The sequence below is a fragment of the Talaromyces amestolkiae genome (genome assembly GCF_001896365.1).
Source record: "Talaromyces amestolkiae strain CIB chromosome Unknown scaffold1.1, whole genome shotgun sequence".
In the NCBI taxonomy this organism is placed as follows: domain Eukaryota; kingdom Fungi; phylum Ascomycota; class Eurotiomycetes; order Eurotiales; family Trichocomaceae; genus Talaromyces; species Talaromyces amestolkiae.
In genome coordinates this window covers 2,607,564-2,631,468 of record NW_024468037.1, presented here as the reverse complement: position 1 = coordinate 2,631,468, position 23,905 = coordinate 2,607,564, and the positions used below count along the sequence as shown (strand labels likewise).

General features: G+C 48.1%; 9 protein-coding genes across 9 annotated transcripts; 5 read left to right on the top strand and 4 right to left on the bottom strand.

The window, feature by feature from the left end:
- Positions 1–2,145: 2,145 nt before the first annotated feature.
- BHQ10_000873 (uncharacterized protein) lies at positions 2,146–5,431 on the top strand (the record flags this gene model as incomplete). The annotated part of the gene is made up of 2 exons (XM_040881567.1): positions 2,146–3,691; positions 3,750–5,431. The coding sequence occupies 2 exons, from the start codon at positions 2,146–2,148 to the stop codon at positions 5,429–5,431; spliced, it is 3,228 nt and encodes a 1,075-aa protein (XP_040729378.1).
- A 647-nt stretch (positions 5,432–6,078) lies between these two features.
- BHQ10_000872 (uncharacterized protein) lies at positions 6,079–7,047 on the bottom strand (the record flags this gene model as incomplete). Its single annotated transcript, XM_040881556.1, has 2 exons — positions 6,079–6,950; positions 7,002–7,047. 2 exons carry the CDS (start codon positions 7,045–7,047, stop codon positions 6,079–6,081), a joined length of 918 nt encoding a protein of 305 aa, XP_040729377.1.
- A 355-nt stretch (positions 7,048–7,402) lies between these two features.
- BHQ10_000871 (uncharacterized protein) lies at positions 7,403–8,330 on the top strand (the record flags this gene model as incomplete). The annotated part of the gene is made up of 2 exons (XM_040881545.1): positions 7,403–7,572; positions 7,628–8,330. 2 exons carry the CDS (start codon positions 7,403–7,405, stop codon positions 8,328–8,330), a joined length of 873 nt encoding a protein of 290 aa, XP_040729376.1.
- A 1,888-nt stretch (positions 8,331–10,218) lies between these two features.
- On the top strand, positions 10,219–12,108 carry BHQ10_000870 (uncharacterized protein; the record flags this gene model as incomplete). The annotated part of the gene is made up of 1 exon (XM_040881534.1): positions 10,219–12,108. The coding sequence occupies one exon, from the start codon at positions 10,219–10,221 to the stop codon at positions 12,106–12,108; it is 1,890 nt and encodes a 629-aa protein (XP_040729375.1).
- Positions 12,109–13,264: 1,156 nt separating this feature from the next.
- On the top strand, positions 13,265–16,360 carry BHQ10_000869 (uncharacterized protein; the record flags this gene model as incomplete). Its single annotated transcript, XM_040881522.1, has 7 exons — positions 13,265–13,694; positions 13,755–13,858; positions 13,910–13,944; positions 14,555–14,898; positions 15,029–15,867; positions 15,927–16,250; positions 16,304–16,360. The coding sequence occupies 7 exons, from the start codon at positions 13,265–13,267 to the stop codon at positions 16,358–16,360; spliced, it is 2,133 nt and encodes a 710-aa protein (XP_040729374.1).
- A 479-nt stretch (positions 16,361–16,839) lies between these two features.
- BHQ10_000868 (uncharacterized protein) lies at positions 16,840–18,122 on the bottom strand (the record flags this gene model as incomplete). The annotated part of the gene is made up of 4 exons (XM_040881511.1): positions 16,840–16,923; positions 16,983–17,878; positions 17,932–18,020; positions 18,091–18,122. The coding sequence occupies 4 exons, from the start codon at positions 18,120–18,122 to the stop codon at positions 16,840–16,842; spliced, it is 1,101 nt and encodes a 366-aa protein (XP_040729373.1).
- Positions 18,123–18,536: 414 nt separating this feature from the next.
- Positions 18,537–20,411, top strand: BHQ10_000867 (uncharacterized protein; the record flags this gene model as incomplete). Its single annotated transcript, XM_040881500.1, has 3 exons — positions 18,537–18,667; positions 18,768–18,928; positions 18,985–20,411. 3 exons carry the CDS (start codon positions 18,537–18,539, stop codon positions 20,409–20,411), a joined length of 1,719 nt encoding a protein of 572 aa, XP_040729372.1.
- Positions 20,412–20,814: 403 nt separating this feature from the next.
- Positions 20,815–21,580, bottom strand: BHQ10_000866 (uncharacterized protein; the record flags this gene model as incomplete). Its single annotated transcript, XM_040881489.1, has 3 exons — positions 20,815–21,279; positions 21,340–21,492; positions 21,575–21,580. 3 exons carry the CDS (start codon positions 21,578–21,580, stop codon positions 20,815–20,817), a joined length of 624 nt encoding a protein of 207 aa, XP_040729371.1.
- Positions 21,581–21,899: 319 nt separating this feature from the next.
- Positions 21,900–23,627, bottom strand: BHQ10_000865 (uncharacterized protein; the record flags this gene model as incomplete). Its single annotated transcript, XM_040881478.1, has 2 exons — positions 21,900–23,527; positions 23,606–23,627. The coding sequence occupies 2 exons, from the start codon at positions 23,625–23,627 to the stop codon at positions 21,900–21,902; spliced, it is 1,650 nt and encodes a 549-aa protein (XP_040729370.1).
- Positions 23,628–23,905: the final 278 nt, after the last annotated feature.

Here is a 23,905-nt window from a genome sequence, read left to right as displayed (position 1 = left end):
TGGCTCGATTGACTTAAGTACTGATCTCATCGCAGCCCCACTTGCTAAATCTTACAGTTTGGCGTGTATAATTTCCAGTCTCAGTGGGCACAGTGTCAGAGAAAACAATTTCGCGATTGCCCATTCTTATACCTCTGCGGAGCGGAGACATTCCCTTCTGTGGAGGTAGATCTCCAAGGGTAATCCAACCCTTTAGTTGATTGACCATTGCGATTTGCAGGTGCTTAGCATGTAATAATTCTTCCGACACATTCTGACTGTATTCAGTGAATGGCCATTTACAACTCCAGCGGCTCTTGAGTTCGGCTTTTTGATAAACGATCGAAGACGATTTAATAGGTGGTACATCGATCTGAATTTCCAGATCATGAGATTTAGTCGTAAGAGTGCCTCCGTAATTAACCCCATCCGCAAGCAGTTTTATTTGAGCTGATATGATTGCCTTATCATTTTGTGAAACTTCTTTAATAAATAGAAAGCTGCGTAATCATGTTAGCGGTAACATCTGTTTGCCAGATCCGAGTGATGATTTACCCATGTTGTTGTGATAGATTGTTGGCATATTGTTGATACCATTGACCAAGCGGGCTGTCGAGTTCCGATGTTATAGCGGATGATCTACTGTAGGTGACGATACCAGCGCTCTCCTTGATCTGTATCCACTCCAGTTCACTGTCTTCCGAGCAATCGATCCAGATATCAAAATCTATTATCGACTTCTGTGCGGACCCGTCTTTTACCAAGTGGGAACCTGTGACCTGAAGAAAGGCTTTCGGAGGGTTCAGAAGATGCTGCTGGCTATAACTCCACAGTGCACCTGGTGACACTGTGATTGCAAAAGCCTCTTCATCTGAGAGGTGAAGTCTATTCGTCGAAGACGTCGTACTTGAGATATGTCGAGACATTTGAGAAATGGATATTGACCATCGCTCACCTAGGGCTAAAAATCCACTTCCGTTTTATATAAGGTAAATTTTCCGAGCCCAGTAAAACACTCAAGTAACATACGTGTATAACTATGATCTAAGGATTGATTGCACACCTAGTGACTCATATACCCAAGCCAATCACACAGCATAGATGTCAGTTCAGCGTCAAGTTACAGAATGACTCATACTCTTATGGGAGCATCGCCTATACAAGCCCCTAGAGAGTGCCTAGTAGTGAGCATCCTAGAATGCATACGTTATATAATCCGTTATGATGGAAGTAACTCGTATGTCAGTCAAAATCAAATTCTAGCGGGAACATCAATGAGTACCAGGCAGGTCATGCGAGAGCACATTTTCTTAGACTGAATCTCGCTGGTCGGGCTCTATGAGGTTAGTGTTTTGGAGTATTATCCTATTACCGACTCGGGAAATAAATTGAATCCTCACCCTAACCCTGATCGAAACTGAAACCACGCTCAGAACGGTGCAAACATTGCAAACTGCAAGCCCCAAACGTCCGGGGCGGTAAGGCCCTCCGCGCCAATCATAGCTGGCGCGCTATTCTGCCGACGTCACTTCCTGCCTTTGCCAGCACCGCCGATGTCCAACTTCTTCATCTCTTTTTTGTTGTCTACGCTTGTTGTTCTGCCATGTCGATAACCTCACCGCGCTGCTCGTTTGGCTGTTTGCTCGGTACTGTATTGTAACGGGGCAATCCGTCAACAAAGAAAAAGACGCGTTGTTGTCGTTGTTATCGTTGCCCGCCACAGAAACACGACCCTCGACTCAGGTAAGTTCGTTTGCTTTCGTTTGCTCTCTTAACTCCGTGAAGCTTGATTATTTCCTCTATCCATCCACCCCTCCTCTCTCGCTCTACATTCTTTTCTATTCTCTCGTTCATCTCAATTGCTTTCTATCCATCTTCATATTAGGACCTTCAAAGGCTTCTCCTTCTCTTCAAGACGATATTTATCGCTTCAACGTTACTACAGACTCATCTTTTTCGACTCTTGTCGAGTCCGAAAAAAAAGTTCAAGTCTTTGTTTACACACTCGTTCCCATCACAACACAATATTCTCTGCTCCCAAAACAGCTCCTTTTCAACCCATTCATAACCTGTCTACCTTTCTCCACAAATTTCTTACAACAATTTCACCTCAATTGTTCAATCTCGCCGATGTCTACGCGGATCTGACGCTCTTCAAGACTCACCATGCCTCGCACACGCGCTCAAGCGCAAGCCCAAGAGGTGGAATCGCCTCTCGTTTCGCTTGAAAGCCCACGTCGTAGGAGAAGGATTCCTACAACTACGCCTACGAAAGCATCCGCTGATACCAAGAAAGCAACCGACACGAAGACAAAGCGTGGTCGCAAGCCTACGAAGAAGGCAACGGCTGTAGCGACAGAGGAGATAACCCAGGAAAAAATTCAAAACAAAAGTGAGATTGCTACCCAAGAAACTCATATCCAAACCCCTACCCAGGAATCCCATTGGACCCAGGAGACCCCTCAAAATCAAGGTGAAGTGCCTATTCTTCAGACACCACGAGGAATCAATGCAGCACAGGACAACGGCTCAACTACGTCGCCTGCTCCCGCCACTGCACGGTCCGCCAGCGAATCTGACGCTTCCTCCATCACCTCTCTGGGAAGTGTGTCAAGCCTCGGTTCGCCAGTCAAAAAGGCGTCCGTCAGAAACGCTCTCAAATTTTTCAAGAAGAGTATCAAGCAATCATCTTCAACCGTCAGACGTAGGTTTCATGAATTGAAAAGCCGACGCGAGCCACGGGAAAATCTTTTCGAGACAGGTGTACCAGCGCTTCCCACAGATGTTGATTCTTACCCTACTTATCAAACCAATTATTCTCTTGCCGAAGACGAGATCCTCGAAGCCGCTTTGAAAATCGTTCTTCATCGCCAGACCACCGACGGTACCAAGCCATTCGCCGAATCAATCCGTTGTCCTTGCTGCTACGATGGTGTCGTGAAGATGGAATGCGTGCGAGGCCATGATCTACGCTCCTTGATGTCTAATGAAACGATCCATGCATTGAACATAGTGCTAACAAATATATGTGCGGAAGGTATACTTGCTACGGCGAAAGCGAAAGAGGACCGCCTTCGAGTCGAGAAAGAAGCTGAGGCCACGGCCAAGGACAAAGCCGCACAAGTAGCCGAACAGCAAAAAAAAGAACTCTCTGCAAAGCAGAAGGGCAAGAAGCGAGCTTTGGAATCAAACAACGACGAAAATAGTACTGATGGACCACCCATGGCGCAACGTCGTCGCACCAGACCCCCACCGGGCCAAACCCCTCGCAACAAGCGTCGTCCCATTCCTACTACTAATCCTGGAAAAAAGCTCAGTTTTATGGAAGCGGCAAGACAACGCGCTACGAACGGAGAAAGATTAAGCGCCCAATCTTCAATATTTCAATTAGATGAAGCTGTGACAAACCTCCGAGAGCAAGAGCAAGCTCAACAAGCTGCACGAGAAGCCGCAGAGGAAGAAGCTCGTAATGCTATCACACAAAAGGCAATGGAGCGCCATATGGTGCTAGGACCAATTCCAGAGAATATGCAGAGTTCCTTCCAGGTTCCCGCATTCGAAGACGAATTCGACGTCGAAGACCATGAAGACGAGAAGCAACCAGTCGAGACTCCAACTTCGAACAACTGGGGTCTTCGCAGTTTCCTTGGGTCTGTGAGGCGACGACTTGTCCCTTTTGTGCGACAAGCTCCGGACCAAGCTGTTCCCTTCGGTAAGTTGTAATATCTCATTGATTGAGTACATTGCTAATTTCGCATCAAACTTAATAGCTGCAGGTGGTGGTGCGACAATAGTACGTGTTGATGGCGCAGCGGTCCCAAGTACCGAATCCCACAGCACTCAGAATGCCGATGTGGATATGACATACAGCCTATTTCCCCCGATCCCATCACCCCTTGGAATTGCACCCTCGTCTGAAGAAAAGGCGAAGGCTGGCGAACAAGAAGATAAAGGCGGAAAAACTACTGCTACCGTAGAAGAGAACTCGCAAGTACCAGGAACGGAGCAGACTGATCAAAACAAAACAAATGGAGAGCCTCAAAATGGGGAACCTCAAAATGCTGATACCCAGGCAGAGCCAGAGACCGGAAGCCACAAACGCAAACGCGCACCTTCTCCAGACGTGATTCCGAATCCTGCTGGCTGCAGCTACGGCATGGATTTAGATTATTTCACCTACTCCGACGATGAGATTGAAGAGGCCGAGGAATACTCAAGACGCGAACTTGAACGTGAAGCCGCCGTCGCCGCAAATTCTACTGTTTCAGCTCCCACTGCTCGGCCTCCAGAGAAGAGAGCCCGACTCCTCCCACCAGAACCAGAATCATTGAACGTCCAACTACCGTCCACAAACACGACTACACAAACACACTGGCAAGCTCCTGTGCCTCCTGGTTGGAACCGTCCAACTACCACAGTCTATAGTGGACAAATGTTTCAGGGTATGACACATGCAGCACCCTCATTCCATTTGAACCCATATCATCCAACCCCGGATTTGCGAACCCAGCCCCCACCCTTGGAGAATCCCTTCATGCAACCCATGCAACCCGTCTATCCCATGCAGCCTATGCACCCAATGGAACCCATGCCACCCTCTCCTAAAACTTTCCCACAATCTGGTTCAATCTCAGATCTACGCAAAGCGGCAGTTGAAAGACGTCTTTGGAACAATCTCGTTAACAATGGTTTAGGAACCCATACGAACCGCTTCCCACAACCTCAAGTGTCGCAACCTGCTCAGCAACCCGTTGCTCACCCATCCCCTGTGCGCACACCTGCACAGCAATCTATCTTGCAACCACGCGTTGAACCACCTGCACAACAAATAGTCCAACAACCTCGTCAGCAACCATCCGTTCAGAAACCCGCGGAGCATCCAACACAGCAAGTCTTCCAACAGACTGCGACGGGCGCATCAAGCAATGGCGTGGCTACAAATGAGCCTCGTGATCGCTCTCTTTACGCTGCCACCAAACAGAGTGTCAACGACGAAACAATCCATTTACCACCAATCAAACCCATTTCAGCGACTGCTAGAGGCCAGCCGGTGATAGAAAGAAGCAGGCCTAAAACCCCTAGTCGTCTTCGCAACCACATTCCACTTTCATCCAGCCCCGCTTCACAGGCAAGCCCGGCTCAAACTTTGACTGCAATGCATCGACAGGATCAGGATCAGGAGGATCTTATACAATTCTTCGGCGACGATGAGCATGGACAGCAAGCTTTCGAGCTCTACCAAAGTTGTCCCAGTGGTGATTTAAGCAAGGTGCAGTGGCCTAGCTTCGACCCGCTTCCATCCAACAACATCCAAGAAACTACACTATCGACTTCCGTGAGCGCAGGGCAGCAGAGAGCTAGCCACCATTTGTTCAAAAAATCTTTTGCACAATTTCAGAATGAGCTCGACCAGGGCTTAATTGACACGGATGAGATACTCAGTGACTTGTGACTGTAATCACGAGTACTTTACATTGTATGTCATATACCGAGATGTATATGACACCAGAAAGGCGTCGTCTGCCTCAAATATTGAAAAGACGCATCAGAAATTTACGAAGTCGATGAACGATCGTGTGATCAATCCATTGCATTGGAGTTTTGTGTTTTCAATGTCGGTCACGTTCTTTGGAGTTTTGTTAGTGTCAGGCAAAAAGATTTCAATTCATGTATGGGTCAAAAAGTGATTTCTCTTCCAGCTCGTGCCTTATTTTCAGTTTCAATCATTTTCACCATTTTTGTTTCTAGACCGGGGTTGCCGTCAGCTTGCATACCTCAAGAGGCAGGTTCCTCCTCGAGGTCACAACCGGTCTGGAGAATCGGCGTTTTGTTTATTATCATATCGGGCACGCCCCTTGTTAGTGTAATGAATGAGAGCTTCATGCTCAAATCCGTATCGACAGTCTCCATTCCAAGTAGTCTCGGTTGTGCCTTGTTCGGTGGCAATAGTCATGACCATCTTCTAATCATAATTGATGATATCTGTGATTACTGGTCTACATCTTGACCTAGCAAGAACACAGAATCCTGAGGATGGCTTGATGATATTGGTGCCATTGGTGCTAAAAATACAAAAGAGAAATATATGTATGTGATAATTTACATGCTGATTTCACCTTTCCAGGCTGCATCTGACAGACCAAGAGATGTCATCAGATTCTGCCATCGCGGGCCTCCTCGCTCTTTCCTTCTCAGATATTGAAGCAACTTCTGTCTCTTGTGTACAAGCACTCGAAGATTGCGCTTATTATGTCTGTCTTTGTTGGTCGTCTGAAGATGTCGCGATAAATTCATAATCTTGGTTGTCAAAATAGCAACTTGGACTTCCGGTGACCCAGTGTCCGGGCCGGCTCGGGGAGTCTTTTCGGGGTGTTCTGTAGTTGTTACAGCAGCTGGTTTCGGGGGCAGAACCTTGTCGGTGTTGTGTCGACCAAAGGTTTCAATGCAAGCTTCGATGTTGACTCGAGTACGATCCGCGGTATTTCCGCTGGACAGCTGCACGATACGCTTCATTGCCTCCAGTGCATTTTGGTGAGCTTGTTCGTGTCGTTGGATCTGTTGTGCGTGTGCGTGAGGATCAGCGATGTTCGCGTCCTGCGGTGGCAGGGGCTCTGTGAGAGTTTTGGAGTACTCGAGTGCCGAGTCGAATTCGTCAGCCTTGATGAAATGGTTCCATGTGCTGACATTGGCTGATCCGACAGTTTGAGGAGGAATGTTGCCGGACTGGATTGCGTCGATCTGCTGAATGAATGGAGTAGGTTCGCTTTTCACGGGGTCGCCCAAGGCAGCCTGTCGTTCTTCGAACAGAGCTTGTTGGCGAGATATATTGGCGGCTTTACGTTGACGCGACTGGGCCATGAGGAATGGGTCATGTCGTCGTCTTTGTCGAGCCTCGAATGAGCCTGCGCGAATATCGACTTTGCATGGTTCGCGCTTGACGATTGTCAATGGATTGGATAAATGTGAGGAGCCTGAGCTTGTATTAGTTACGGAGGAATTGCGTATTGAAGCTGAGAACGAACCCGAAAATGGCTTCGAGATGCCCTGTAATGATAGTCGTGGAGGCATCTTGATTGTAGCTACTGGCTAGCTGCTTCCTACTTCTGTGTCACAGAAAACCTTCCTTGAGATGTTCTCCCGGAAATCTCAACATCAACGCCAAGCCCGGAAGCCGCAGCCAAACTCCGCTAGTCTATCTTGGGAGTAGTGCAAAACGTGACCTCAAAATCTTGGCGCGCTATTGCCCTAACCCACAACGCAAGCGAAATCCTGCGATGCGCTGCTGTGACTGGCTGAGCGGTGCCCTGTGCGATCTTTTTTCTCGTCTTCGATTGCGACCAACCTTCGACTTCCTCTTCACGCTCAGGACAAGTGCCAAAACGATTGAATATCCTCACTTCCATCACCACATCAGTCGTCCACCATGGCTCCCTCTAACCTCCCCCCCGTTTTCAATGCCACATCTCAGGACATTGAGATGCTCCTCGCAGCTCAATGCCACTTGGGTTCCAAGAACTTGCAGGTTCACATGGAGCCTTACCTCTGGAAGACTCGTCCCGATGGAATCAACGTGATCAACATTGGCAAGACCTGGTATGCGTCAAAAAATTCGACAATTCTTGCGAATGCCTATCTAATAATCTCATAGGGAGAAGATTGTCCTCGCTGCCCGTATCATCGCAGCCATCGACAMCCCCGCCGATGTTGCCGTCATTTCTGCCCGTCCCTACGGCCAGCGTGCTGTCCTCAAGTTTGCTTCCCACACTGGTGCTACCGCCATTGCCGGTCGTTTCACACCTGGTAACTTCACCAACTACATCACCCGCTCTTTCAAGGAGCCCCGCTTGATCATCGTCACCGACCCCCGTACCGATGCTCAGGCTATCAAGGAGGCCAGCTACGTCAATATCCCCGTCATTGCCCTCTGCGACACCGACTCCCCCACCGAGTTCGTCGATGTTGCCATTCCCACCAACAACAAGGGTCGCCACGCCATCGGTTTGGTCTGGTGGTTGCTCGCCCGTGAGGTTCTCCGTCTCCGCGGAACCCTCGCTACTCGTGAGACCGAGTGGGACGTTGTTGTCGATCTCTACTTCTACCGCGACCCTGAGGCCGAAGAGACCAAGGAGATTGCTGACGAAGCCAAGGTCCCCGGTGCTGAGGAGGTTGGCCCTGCCGCCATCGAATCCGGCTTCGTCGGTGACAGCTGGGACGCCGCCGCTCCTGGCGCTGCTGCTCCTGGAACTGCTTTCGCTGCTGCCAGTGCTACTGCTGGTGCCACTTGGGAGGCTGAGGCTGGTGGTGACTGGGCTGCTGAGTCTGCTCAGCCCAACCCTGAGACCAAGTGGTAGATTGATTGAAAAGATTTAGAATATACTCGAATCAAATCAAAAAATTTTGACGACTAAATTCGATGATGGGTGTCGAATATCTCGTTACATATTCAATCTGAGCGCAAAAACACAAAAGCTTTGGTCTAAAAAAAAAAACAATATCATTCCATTGTACGTGATGAGAAGGATTATGATTTCATGAGACGATTATTTACAGCAGCGGAGGTTTCCTTATACCTGTCACACGCATATTGTTTACTGTTCTGACTGGTACTTACGAGGGAAAGATACCTAGTTTATTCTATTATCAGTGAATTTACTAGGGGAAAGCCCTGTACTGTCAGTTTGACGAGGCGGACTTGATCGTTGTCTCGGGGAAATCTCATTTGTTATGTCGTCTTAAGATTAATCAATAAGAATTACATCGGTTTGCAGATGGATAGTCCAGTAGGATTAGACTCCGATAATGTGTTCAACATGAGCTTCCAACCTGGTCGAAGACGCCGATCAGCTCGTAGGATGTAACCGTTGACTGTCCTGCGTCGGCGCTATTGTTTCGAAGGGATATATGCCACCAGCAATACAATGTTTGTTCTTTCAATATAGGCGCGATGAGGGCTACTCCTTTATGATATGACCACTCGTTGCTCGAATTTCAGTATGATGATACATGCACGTGCACGATTAACATGGCTCATGGATTAGCTGCTCTGCACGCATGTTTTCCCGTCCCACGCTCTTCTCAACCTTTTCCCCTTGGATAGTCATATGTGTTGTACTCATGCAGCGCGATGCGCCTCACATAATCGTACAGCCCCCCTCGCCTTGTGCACCTTTCTCAGTGGTCGTCATAGCCGCAACTTTGGCAATATCCTCAAAAGCCTCTCGAATCAACTCTCCAGTAACTGCAGAGCATTCTGCATAGCGATCACAATGCAGTTCTTGAGCTATGCGGTAGCCCTATATATATCTCAGCTTGTTAGTGGATGACGTGATACATGTATCAGACTCAATGACTGGAGTATTGAACTCGCCTCTTGTGGGTATATAATCTGATCATTCTCTACTCGCAGATCTCGTTTGAGACCGAGCATCATGACAGGGATACGTTCACCAGTGCCTCGCTGGAAGTATCTGGTGATATCATTGCGCCACTTGTAAAATTTCAGCATGAATCTCAGATTCCGGCTTCTCTGGATTGGCATACTTGTTTCAATGCATCCAGGCTTTTTCTATTAGAAATATCATATGCGAGTATGACCACACTCGGGTTCAAGGATGACCAATGCTGATTTGGGGATGCGGTGTCGTATACTTCTAGCTTGAATGATTTTCGGGAAAATCGAATGTCATAAATAAATGGCTGGTCGCCGTCTCGTAATAGACTTGCTTCTCCATGTAAAGGTAGATTGGGGTTCTTTAAGCGCCTATATCTGGGTTAGTAGATAGTCTTGTGATATTGATATTTGGAAGTAGATGTACTCACGACAAGAACGTCGTCTTTCCGCAGCCAATATCTCCCAAGATCAGAAGAGTGACTGTCTCATGATCGTCCATTGCACAGTCGCAGATATAATGGTACTATTGATTACTGTGTAGTCTCTACATACATTTGCGTTGATTTACCCAGCAGGTGACGTTGGGAAGGATGGAGTTCATGCCTAAGGCCGAAATTTGGTGCCGCAATTTAAAGATCCCAGAAAATAAAAAATAAAAAGAAACGAGACAGCCAAACCACCACCTCGACCTCCCACAACACTCCCATTGACCAGTCTAAGTCCCTCTTCGACATAGAGGGATGAGGTTGTCGCGACCTGTTTACCCTAGGTTCGTCAAGGTCAAAAACCTTCCTTTGCAGAGTGTAACTCGAAGACATTATTCGCAAACGTCTTGCTTTTTCTCCAACATGTCCGCCCTTCAAGAGCCGAAGCCAGGCCCAGGTCAAGGCCAGGATTACTCAACATGGAGTACATCCAGTCTTGTCGAACGCATCATGGAGCTTGAACGTCAGCTCAATGCTCAGACAAATGAATTCGGTGCCGTCCCGCAAACAATTCCAAAGTCTGCTGAAGCTACAGCTAAGGCTGCAATTAAGCCTCAATTTCAGGATATCACACCAGTTAGATCTCCGAGCCCTGAAGGCGCCAATACGCCAAAGAAACAATTTCGAGAAATGGATCCATCCAAATACCATACTCGCCATATTGCGCTCAAATTTGCCTATCTAGGTCAACGGTACAACGGATTCGAGCATGCGAATGGAAACACAACTCCCTTGCCTACTATCGAGGAGGAAATATGGAAGGCGCTACGCAAAACACGTTTGATATTTCCTACGACGACGTCCCCAATGGAATTGAATCTTGATAAACAAGATAGAACGCAGCCGTTTGATTTGAGTTGGGATGGCTGTCAATACTCCAAATGTGGGCGAACTGATCGAGGTGTTAGTGCGTTTGGACAGGTTATTGGTATCAGGGTTCGAAGTGCTCGGCCTAAGCGGAAGGTCGAGACTGCTACTAGTACGACTGTCACATCGACTACTGCTGGGGAGACTACTGTACAGCAGGTCGATGTAGAAGCGTCGATCGTTGATTCTACAAAGGACGATGCTGAACCAAGCCCAGATGTTGAGACTCAGGAAGTCGACGAAGATAATGGCTGGGATGATATTAGGGATGAGCTACCCTACATACAAATATTAAACGGTGTCCTACCGCAAGATATCCGCATTCTAGCATGGTGTCCCAACCCAGGCCCCGACTTTGATGCACGTTTCTCGTGCCGCGAGCGACAGTATAGATATTTCTTCACACAGCCAGCCTTCAACCCTATACCAGGAGAACTCGGTTTTCGCCGTAGCGCGGCACACCATCGCGGTATAGCCAAAAAGGAGCTCAGGGACGGTTGGCTGGATATCGAAGCCATGCGCGAAGCTTGCAAACACTACGTCGGCAGGCATGATTTCCGCAATTTCTGCCGTGTCGATACGAGCAAACAAATCGATAATTTTGAGCGTATAATCTACCGTGCAAGCATAGATCTGGTCGACCCTAGCAAGAATCCTCTCGGTTATGTTGGGTCAAAGGAATTCCAACCCACAAGGAATCCTGTTCACAGTGCCAACGGAAGCAATGCCAACGAAGAACAACCATCGACTCCGTTGGTGTACACATTCACTCTTCACGGATCGGCATTTTTGTGGCATCAGGTGCGCCATATGGTTGCGGTCCTTTTCTTGGTCGGTCAAGGTGTTGAAAGTCCGTCCATCGTTCCTGAGTTGTTGGATATTTCGAAAAACCCATGTAAACCCACCTACGAAATGGCATCGGATGCGCCACTTGTATTATGGGACTGCATCTTTCCAGACGAAGAGAGTGGTAGTAGAGAGGATTCGTTGAATTGGGTCTATTGCGGTGACCCTCGTCAAGGAAATCCATCCTCCGGTAAAGGCGACGGTAAATTTGGCTTTGGCGGCCTCATGGACACGCTTTGGCAGACTTGGAGGCAGCGTAAGATCGACGAGATCCTTGCAGGATCATTGCTCGATTTGGCGGCCGGCCAAGGCAGTCCTAGTTTCATCCAGAATGAACTGCCAGCGAAGCCCTTCAAGAGCCAAAAGATCTTCTTTGGGGGAGATGAAGGAAAATTGGGCGGAGTGTATGTCCCTGTTATGCAAAAGGGTAGGACGGCAACGGTAGAAGTGCAGAATGCCAGGTATCTGGCTAGTCGTGAGCGAAGAGCCGAGAGATTGAAGCTTGAAGGGAAAGACAAGACATCCAGTATACAGGTCTAGAACCTTTCTGTATAGATACCTCAAGTGAATCATTTGTTCTGCAAGAGTTTCGAAACAAGACGCGCGAAGCAGCCCCTTCATCCAGGCAGAGGTACGGTTTTGGATTCGTATAGACACTGGCGAGCGCCGCGCCAGACTTCTTCAAGAAGCGTACGTTTTGGTAATAGATTCTATCAATTCCATATAAGCCTTTCTTCAATGTATATGGCTAGCGGGGATTTTTACCGGAAAGACAACAACCACTCCACTTTCACCTTCCACAATTATCGCAAGATAGAAGCGAACCTCGAAGCCCTTGAAAGCTTCATGTATAACGATATCTTGTATTTGGGTAGTCGGTATAAATCGCGTGGCGGCGCTAGACCAGTACATGGAGGACGAAGTTGAAGTCTGAACGCCTAACCCGCGAATCACTAAAAGGGATTCCTCTGCGACAAGATTAGCTGGTAAGCTTGAACAATAAAGGTCAAACGAATCAGACGAGCAGAGATTAACAAACCAGTATATCCTTTCCTCCAAACGGCATATGTGACTATTGCGCTCGCAACAGCCACAATCGGCCACGTATAGTGGTCCGCAATGTGACAGATGAGAGATCCCACATTCGTTGACCACAGTTCAGGTGATACACCCCAATTTCCATCATTGGTGGTTATAAAGCGGCGAGATTTGGCGAAATTGACAAGTAGTACTGAGAGAAAGCCCAGGATACGTAGTAAGACCTCAATACCGAACGCAAGCTTTGACGACCAGGTGCGACGTGCGGGCGCGTTGGAAGCGGTAAATAGCACCGTCGTAGGCGACGAACGCTGGACCGTGAGCCGAGGAGACATTGGGATGTCGGATTGCGCAAGTTCTAGAAATTACTCATGATCTTGATGATGAGTGATGCTGTGTTTGCAACTGGTGCAAAAGTTGAAAATGCAAGACGTCTGATAATTGCATCGAATTCGATCGCTCGAGACATCTGTCGCAGGCCTAAAGGTGCAGATCCCGGCGGGCCAGTAAGCTTAAAGCCAGACCTGCGGAACGGCCTTAGGCCCCAAATTTTGCAGCGCTTGCCGTCACGTGTGTTGTCCTCCGCGCTGGAAGCTGCGTTACTCTCGTCTTCGCCCAAACCTTGCCCTTGAGATTAATCAACCTCAACCATACCACCATGACCGACTCGCGTTCGCGGTCTCCACGACCTGAACGTCGGAGACGGAGTAGGTCTCCCGATTTTGATCGATCGAGACGCCCACGGAATCAGGGAGGCTTTCGCTGGAAAGACAAAAGACCGCGAGATGACAGAAACCGCGATGATGATCGCCGTCTAGAACGAGGCTATCGCGAACAACACCGTCCGCGGTCTCCTCGTCGTGACAGAAGCAGGGATAGATATGGTGATCGTGAGCGAGGTCGTGAAACAAACGCCCCGGCAAGGCAAGATGAGAAGAAGGACGAGAAACTAGATGGCAATAAGCCAAAGCCAGCGCCTAAGAAGGCCCCGGTAGTAGCAGCACCTGCCGAGGAGATGATTATAGTCAATGTCAACGATCGTCTTGGTACAAAAGCTGCTATTCCATGCCTAGCCTCGGACCCGATCAGTGAGTCGCTTGATAAGATTTCAAAGATTCGTTTGAACAGAGCTAATGCCCGACATCTAGAACTTTTCAAGGCCCAAGTTGCCGCCAGAATCGGTCGTGAACCCCACGAGATCTTACTGAAGCGTCAGGGCGAAAGGCCGTTCAAAGACCAGCTTACTTTACAAGTATGCGCCACCCTTTATGATAACTTCGAGCTTATGCTAACATTATCCTAGGACTACGGTGTTTCGAATGGTGTACAGCTTGACTTGTGAGCTACCACTCTTGGACAATTTTCCCCAAAACACTCGCATATACTGATTGCTTAATAACAGGGAAGTCGATACTGGCGATTGAAAGGAATTCTGCGACTCTTACACCGACATGGAGCTATTTTCGGGATTTACTGCGACTGCAACCGGCAAAAAGGTGTGACCCAGTATCAAACTCGGTACATACTTTGTCGGTCATGTACGTGGCTTGACACGCCAACAGCTCGTCCAACACAAGGCGACACTGATCATTCTGGGATATACTATGATATGAACCTTTGTCATAGCCTTACTGTTCTCTCTCATCACTTGATGTACCGAACTCCTGTTCATGGCTCGAGTGCTGAACAGTGATTTCCTCAATCCATTATCTTCATGTCTTGATGTATCTTAAGCAGCAGAACGGATCCAATCCATAGCGTAACGCGAGTGTATTCCACACTGCAGTCAGCTGCTAACGCCCCATAGGTAAGGCCGGCTGACTGAGCGCGTGCGTACTGATCGTTGCCTGCAAGATCATTTTTTTTTTCTTTCATTTTCGTCTTTCTTTCGTTTCCATTTGAACCTGTCTCATCGTTCCGGTCTGTCGCGCTTCTCGCCGTTGTCAAGCGCGGCATTTGGCTGGGCTGGCGGGGTAAATGGTTTTGCCGCAACCCTTGTGCCGCCTTTCCCCATTCGGCCATTTTTCCAGCACGAGAGAGACAGAGCCAAGCCTGGTTCCGCTTTTGCTGGCGGCGAGTCATTTTTCTCCATGCAGATAAAAATTGTCGACATTGAACCTCGTCCTGACGTCCTCTACTATTTGCTTCAACCTCCTTCGTCCGGAACAACCGCCCGCCCCCATCGACAGACATGGATTTTTGATTCTCGACTCACTCTGCAATCGCCTGATCGCCGCCTACTCCGACTTCATCGCAAGTTTTTCCGTCCGTCGTTCCGATTATCGGTGATCTGTGAGCTGTGCTTCTGATCCAAACAACAACAACACAACACCAAGTATGGTCAGAAACATCGTCGTTATTGGGGGAACATCCCATCCTCAGCTCACACAAACAATTTGCAATCATCTCGGAATACCCCAAGCTAATGTTCTGCTCTCCAAATTTGCCGTCGGTGAGACTCGAGTCGAAATCCAAGAGTCGGTGAGAGAGAAAGATGTTTACATCATTCAATCTGGCGGGGGAAAAGTGAACGATCATTTGCTGGAGCTTCTGATTACCATATCGGCTTKCAAAACTGCTTCTGCGAAACGAGTTACCGCTGTACTACCCCTGTTCCCATATTCTCGTCAGAGCGATATCCCATACAAGAAGAGCGGAGCTCCTTTGGTCAAGTCATCGATTCAAACTCAATTCACATTCGATAGCACTCCCTCGACGCCTCATCCCGGGAAAGCCGAGAGTCAGGGAATGAACAATGATGTTGATAGCCTCCAGAAGAGCCTCGCAAGAGCTCAAATCGAATCTGAAAGTAATGGCTCGCCGGKAAAACGACACCCCATTGCCAATGGAGGAAAACGAAGTGGCACCCTTGAATCCGCTCGCACAGAGTCTAGCCTCACCAATGGCGTGAATGGCGATGAGGCGGCAAGTACCTCGAGCGGCGTTTCCAAGGTCCCCGAGTTTGAGCCTCGTCCCGGTTACCGACAGTGGGTTGCTCAGGCAGGAACTCTGATCGCGGACCTCTTGACATGTGCTGGCGCTGATCACATCATCACAATGGACTTGCATGACCCCCAATATCAGGGTTTCTTCGACATTCCCGTGGACAACCTTTACGGTCGACCATTACTCAAGAGATATATTCAGCGCCACATCCCTGATTACAGGAATTGCATCATCGTCAGTCCTGATGCTGGTGGTGCGAAGCGAGCAACTGCTATTGCAGACTCGATGGGAGTTGAATTTGCACTAATTCACAAAGTGAGTTTCTATACCGACAAGGAAGAAGATGGGACATAACCTGACATCGACTTCAATAGGAACGACGACCTACGAAAATATCCGACAGACAAAATGCCACTATGATGCTTGTCGGAGATGTACGAGACCGAACTGCCATTCTTATTGACGATTTGGCAGACACATCAAACACCATAACTCGAGCGGCCAAGCTACTCAAGAAAGAGGGTGCTGCCAAGGTCTATGCTCTCCTCACCCACGGTATTCTGAGTGGCGACGCTATTGAGCGCATCAATGCCAGTGCCTTGGATAAGGTGGTGGTGACGAACACCGTTGACCAAACCGAGCATTGCAAGCGCTGCCCCAAGCTTGAGGTTCTTGAAGTCGGCAATGTTTTTGCTGAGGTATGCTTTATCACATCGACAACTTATTAGGCCTGCACTAACACTTGTTACAGGCAATTCGTCGCGTTCATCATGGCGAAAGTATCAGCGTTCTGTTCCAATACGACTAGTTCTTTTTCTTACTGTCATAGTTGGTATTTTGGTCGTATACCTCCACTTTCAGATCGCCTTCTTCAAATCTGCTTCAACTCTTGAAAACTATATTACAATAACCAAGCGCTGGTTAATTCGTCATCATTTTTCTTTCCATGTTTGTTCTTGGGGGTTGTCATCTATGATTGCATTTTGCTGCTTTTTCCTACAAAAACCGTAACACAAATCAACAGCGAGAATGACTTTAGACCGAAATGTCTCGTCTGATATGTAAAGTATTTTGAATGAGTATTGGGCGGGATGGCTTGCCCCTTTTTAGAGAATCTGATTCATTTGGTCATGAGACAGTGTGTCGGAATTTCGTATCTCGGATTTTCAATGGTAGATACCTAGGTAGTCGCCAAAACATTTATTGCACATGAAGGAATCATAACGCCAGAAGAAAGTAAGTACATGTACTGCGAGACAGGGTAAATCATGAGACTGCAAGATAGAACTAGAAAACAGAGATATAGTTTCCTATTCGTTCCTTTTGATGCTGCGCAATACACTCTGCGATCCAGGTGATATTGCGGATTTCCTAAAAAGAAATGTCAATTTGGTTTCATGATTGCATATAAACATGTCTATTTGGCTTACCTGCTCCCTTAACTTGACCCAAGCATATACAATAGCCGTAGTAAATTGACGCGTAAAAACAACCTTGCATAATTCCATCTCCTTTTGGTAAAACAAATCCTCCAAACTCTTTCCATCCGAGCTACCGCCACCGGCCATATTTCCAATGCCGCCTGGGCCACCCTGAGACAGGCCCACGGCATCGAAAAAGGTTTTGTAGTCCCCAACACCGCTCACCGCAAGGGCAACACCTTCCACGTCATCGGCGCGAGAGAGCATGAGCGAGCCCTCTGGATACAATTTCCCGAACTCAGGGTAAAGTTTCTTCCTTTCTTGTTTGGAAAGTTCGGTACCGAATGAGTTCAAGGTAATGTTGATTGCTCGTCGATCAGCTTCGTACTCCAGAATCTCGGCCATGGCCTCTTGCGTCGGCGTGCCCTTGAGCTCTGAGTTCGTGTTGATGAAGTTGTAAAAATCTTCCAGGTAATTCTTGTATAATGTATTCCGGACAATCTCAATATTCAATTCGTCCAAGTCCTGATGGCTCAAACTGCCCTTAAAGTATGGAGCAAGCGGCGTTTCGACCAGTACGGAGTTATAGAGTTCTTCGATATTTGTCGCGACACAGAGTACAGGTAGAGTCTCGAACCAGCCAAGAGGGTGACAACGCTCTAGGAGCTCGCGAGTATCTCTTTCGTGTAAGGTGCCGGTAATCAGCAATGCAACGTTGTCGATCATGTAGCCATAGGTTAGATATTCCATGAATTTGGCGAATGAGCCGGTTGCCTGGGCTTGGACGTAGCGGAACTCAGCGACCATCTTGTCGGTCATTTTGGCGGCCAGAGAGGAGGTGGAGGGGTTTGGGGGGAGAGCTGCGAGGAAGTCTCCGTATGCGGGGGCGAGTTGAAGTTTTACATCTGCAATTCGAGTCAGGTATCAGAATATGACTTTCAAAGTCAAGTATGCATACCATCTATGGTATCGCACTGGGTCAAGTTGGCATAGTGCTGGCCTGTGAGTAGACTGTTGCGGTATCCACGAACGATACCTTCGAGGTATCTGTGGAACAGTAGCCGGAGTGTTAGTGTACTGCCTTCCAATAGCACGCCCAAAGGGGATCAGAGCTCACCCTCCATTGACGTTAAAGAAGAGACCTTCCATATTGCACGGTTGCTATAAGAAGCTTGTATAGTTGGAGATGCGCCAGCTTCGGCGGAGGCTTGGACCAAATAGAGAGCTCCGGAGCATGGCTACGGCAACCTGGCTGACACATTAGCGTCATCACTAACAATGCAAGAAAAGATCTGCCTATCGTGTCTCTATGGGCCACCGTATGACCAACGCTTACATAAACCGTGCCCGTCAGCCACTCACAAGCCGTGTAAGCTTTTCACCGCCCTCCACCCTGCAACTTCTTCAAATTTTCGAGCCGAAGAAAAGGAAAAAAAAAAACCCCAAGCTCACCACACAGCCCAGCCAGTGTCACGGTTGCGCCTTCCTCAACGACAACCTACTTTTGCATTTTTGGAAGGAAGCTGCGACGGAGGGAAACTACAAGCATTGCTGTTGCCCACCATGACTCTCTTTATTCTGACCGAGACCAGCGCTGGTTATGCTTTGTTGAAGGCCAAGGACAAGAAGCTCCTCAAGCGTGATGATCTCGATATTCCTACTGAGGCTGCTACTCCTGAGGGAGTGTCCAATCTGTATGTCTAACCTTTGTTGTTAATCTTGTGTGATTTTGTTTTCTCGAATCCCCAATTGGAAGAATTGCACTTTCGAAGAAATAATACTAACAGCCATCAGCTTGAAGTTGAAGTCCTTCCAGAAATTTGACAGCGCTGCTACCGCCGTGGAAGAAGCCACCGCCATTGTTGAAGGAAAAGTCACACCCCGCCTAGCCAGTCTACTCGACGAGATCAAGGACGAGAAGAAGGTTTCTCTCGCTGTCGCTGACCCTAAGCTCGGTAAGTTCTTATCTTCGACTAGAATGCGTACAGCTCGCTCATAATTTAATCTCCAGGTAATGCTATTGGAAAGCTTCCCGGATTTGATCTCAAAGTCATCGCCAACTCCTCTACCGCCGAGACTTCTCCCACTGCCGAGATTTATCGCGCAATTCGCGAGCACCTTCCCACTCTTATCCCAGGTCTTGTTCCCGAAGATATCTCTGCTATGGCACTTGGTCTTTCACACTCTTTGGCCCGCCACAAACTCAAGTTTTCCCCAGACAAGATCGACACCATGATTATCCAAGCCATTGCTCTTCTTGACGACCTTGACAAGGAATTGAACACATATGCCATGCGTGTAAAGGAATGGTACGGCTGGCACTTCCCTGAAATGGCCAAGATCATCAACGACAACATCGCCTATGCTCGCGTCGTCCTGAAGATGGGAATGCGAACTGAATTCGAATCCACCGACTTGAGTGACATTCTTCCCGAGGAGATTGAAGCTGCTGTTAAGAACGCTGCCGACAAGTCTATGGGCACTGAAATCAGTGCTGAGGATTTGGAAAACATCCAGGCTTTGGCTGAGCAAGTTGTCGGCTTCTCCGACTACCGCCAGCAGCTCGCTAGCTACCTCACTGCTCGTATGACCGCTATTGCGCCCAACCTGACCGCACTCGTTGGTGAGCTTGTCGGCGCTCGATTGATCGCCCATGCTGGTAGTTTGATGAACCTTTCCAAGAGCCCTGCCTCGACATTGCAGATTTTGGGTGCCGAAAAGGCCCTTTTCAGAGCTTTGAAGACGAAACACGACACTCCTAAATACGGTCTCATCTACCACGCCTCACTCATTGGACAAGCCACCGGTAAGAACAAGGGTAAAATGGCCCGTATTCTCGCTGCCAAGGCCTCCCTCGGTATCCGTGTGGATGCTCTTGCTGAGTGGGAAGAGGATGTCGCTGAGGAGGAGAAGGCTGCATTGGGAACTGAAGCTCGTTTCAACCTTGAGCGCAAGTTAGCCGGTATGGAAGGAAAGCCTCTTAAGCCCAGAGGTGTCAACATTGCACCCAATGGCATTTCTTCGCAACCCAAGAAGTTTGAGATCAACGAAGCTCGCAAGTATAATGCCGATGCTGACGCTTTGAGTGGAAACGAGGAGCCTGCTTCCAAGACCAAGAAGGAGAAGAAGGTAGTTGAAGAGGAGTCTGAGGATGAAGATGAAGAGATGGAGGATTCTGAAGACTCAGACGAGACCGAGAAGTTGGCCGCCAAGGCTGGTCTCAGTGTCAAGAGATATCTCCGCAAGCTGGAACGCGGTGAAATCGAATTCGATGCTGAAGGAAACCCGACAGCCATCAGCAAGAAGGACTTGAAGAAGGCCAAGAAAGAAGCCAAGAAAGCCGCCAAAGAGGATGATGGGAAGAAGCGCAAGAGGGACGACGATGATGCCGACGACAAGGCTGAGAAGAAGAAAAAGAAGAAGAAGAGCAAAGACTAAATTTTGGTATTGGGTGCTCTTCCGAAAGATAAAAAGTGATGCTCATTTTTGTATGATATACAACTTTTTTGCCTTTTCTTGTCTATTTCTTCATTTCGCTTGTTGGGTGGCATTTGGGGCGAATTTTGCTGGTTGAAATTTTGGCGTATTGGATTGTGTTTTTGTTTCTTTCCTTTTGGCATATGCAATGATCTTTCTCTGTCGAGTAAACACACTTGAATACAGATCTGAAACTTCTATTATGATGCCCCTCTCCAAGTAGCTTATGCTTCGTACGTATCAATATAGTCAGGTTCAAATGTGTTCATATAAAGGTAGTCGCCATTGATTTCAACGCCTTGCTATGCAAAAACTCGAGTCATGATTAGCCCCCCGAAAACCTTTCTCTTCACTCAACTAAAAATCACTGCCCACCCCCCAGATTCTTATCCATAATCCTAAAGATATCCATCATATCATCTTCACTCAATCTCTGCTCCATTTCCTCCACAATAGTACTCAGCAACGCCTTATGGCCATACATATCATCTACCTCTTCTCCACCCTCCCCATTCTCGTCAGCGGCAGCGTCTTCGTCCCCATTGACATCCATCGCATCTCCATCAGTCGTCTTCTTCTGCTTTATCCCCACACCAAGATTGATGAGCATCATAACCTCGCCTTTTGTAAGATTGTAGGGCGCGAGTTCCTGCACAACTTTGCGGATCGCATTGTCGGCTGGTGTTGGTTCGGTGGGTTGCATATAGGGCTCTACTTGGTCTGTAGAGGGTTGTTGGAGGGTGTGTACGGTTGGATTTGGGGATGAGTCGTGTGTGTAGCGTGGATAGTTGAGGAGGTGAGGGGATGTGCGCTCGACGTAGTTGTGTATCTTTCCAGCGTCAGCCTGCCTTGAATATTGCTACTTTGGTCTTCACAGTGGAGGGCTCACCTCAGTTACAACAGTACAATGGTCCCTGAGATCAGGCTTGGGGATAAAGTTTCTCATACCGGGAGGTGCCTCGGCTGACTTTCGAGGTGGGTTTGCTGTAAAGTACGAAAGGACCTCGATATTGGTCAGAGTTGCGGTTTGGGGATCAACGATCTGATGGATGTTAGCCATTGTTCTCTTTCGAATTCGCGAATTGCGTTTTGATTGTGTGACAGGTTAGATAGGAGTGTCATACCTTCATTGTGATTATTCTTTCCAGAAGCGAGTGTTTTGGCGATTTCAAATGATGTTCTTGTGAAAGGTTGGAAACGTTGGCGGGGAATAATTTCTGGTGGCTTTTGCCGGCAATATAGACATTTCTGTGGGCGGTCTGAAGCTAGTACAAAGGCGGTCAGCGATACAGACTCGAATATCATGAGCACCAAGATCAAGATAAAAAAGGTGAATAGATATATAGATATGCACTCGCTAATATACACAAATTTGGTGCCTTCAAGGAAAAGCCATATCAGCCAAACAAGAAGTATAAGTATGAAGTAATGTACAGAGGGACTGATTCTTTACTCAGTCTCCTCGTCCTCTTCCTCGTCATCTTCGATTCCAAGGATGAATCTCTCTATTTCCTCTGCTTCAGACCTCATTTCGCCTAGGTTTCTATATTTAGGTCCCTTTCCTGCCATGAGTTTACCCCAGAGATTGTAGACTGCACGAAGTGCGCTTGGTTTCTCTGAGCCCCAGGGACCAAGTTCGTCGTCAAAGAGAGGGACTTCAAGGCCAGAGCAGAGATCCTCGAAGCTCATCCACTCGTCGTTATCGGTCCACATTCCGCCTTTTCTGTTGGGGTGTCTCAGTAAATCCGTAGTGCCCAAAGTTGGAACTTGCACCGGACGCTCTTTCGGCGCAGATCGCACGTAGTTGCGCAATAATGCTCGAGCCCATGGATGAAACCACGAGTTAAGCCAGAAAGTTTGACGGACATTTGTCTCGCCGCCAGTGTGGATCAGTGCAGGTACTGCCGCTGTCTGAATATATGTGACGAGCGGTAAGTCATTCCACGTAAAATTCCATGAAGGTGGGAGTACATCGATGCTCGTCATGTTTGCAGTTTTACTAGACAAACTGTTTGACAACTTCACTTTTGTGAACGGATTCAGCTCGTTCTGTTCGACATCAAGTGGCAGATTCAAGCGCACTTCTCGCGGAATTCCATGCTGTATTTGGACAGATGACACTTTTCGCGAATCTCGATACCTCAGCCATTCTATATCACCTAGTGTCTTCCTCGTACTGAGAAAAAGCTGTCCTTCATAATCAAGCCCCATGCCAAATTCATGCTGCGCTCCCGGTTGTATGTGAGCGCGCACCTTGGTGACGTTGGTAGCTTCCAAAATTCCCATATAATCCCAGAGCCATTCCTTGAAGGGACTGACCGTTTTCCGCCTTTCTATCTCCCTAGAATATTCTTGTGCGCCAAACATGTTGGTGAAGATCAATTGCTCATTGGCACGTAGGGGCTGTTTCTTCATTTCCTCCAGAACCCGTTCGTATATGGGGATCAAGTCCGATGTTTGACCCATGACGGCGCCTGACTCAATCCACCGAGGCCTAGTTAGAGTTCCATCGCGTTTCTTATCCGTTTTCGCTCCATATATGTCTGGTGGCAATGGAGACTGCGGGACACTGGCGCAGGCTGCACTGTCGGTAAGGTTTGAGGAGCAGTCTTTTCGAGCAGCAAACAAAGCTCTTTGCGTATATTTCTGAACAGTATAACGATCATTCTCATTTTCAGGATTGATCAAAACTTTTGTACCGTATTTGCTTCTCAGGTGCTCATTCTTCCGGCGTGTTATCTCCATGTAACGATCGATAAGAACATCGTGCGGCAACTGAAACACTGTATCATCGCTGTCCACTATCAATAGCAGATCCCTTTCTCCAATTCGTTGATTTGTCTTCAGGAATGTGAGCATGGACTCAACCTTTTCAACCGCGGCCTGCTTAGCGGTAGCTCCCTTTCGCGTTTCTGGTTTCGGTCTCAACAGCGTAAAGGGTGGGTATTCGAGAATCATAGACGAAGTGATTGTGCGGCATAGCTGAGCGTTCTTCGGCGACGAAGATATGAGGATATGGAAGGAATTTTCGGAAGAGTTGAAATCTGGTACTGGGCTCCAACTCTGGCCGCCAGGGCCTTTTAAATTGTGATTGGAGCTGCCCTGGATACTGTATTAGCATTGATTGGGATACCAAAATATGCAGAAAAACGTACCGCTAAGCTGAATGAGAGCCATAAAATGAATGAGAGACACCCAACGATATACAAAATCAGTCTGGTAGGCCGTATACGTGGTATGTTGAATGGAACGTTGACTGGTGCATGGAATGGTACAGTAGGCAGCTTCCTCCGTAACAAGTCAACATGGCCAAGAAGACGTTGGCCTTGTTGTCGAAGGTCGACCATGATATTGCCCTTCCAAATGCGCAAAAAGTTACTGGTGAGAGCACGAGACCCCAAGGACAACGAACATCTTCTCCGATCAAAGGAGCGGGTGATGACGATTCGTGCAGA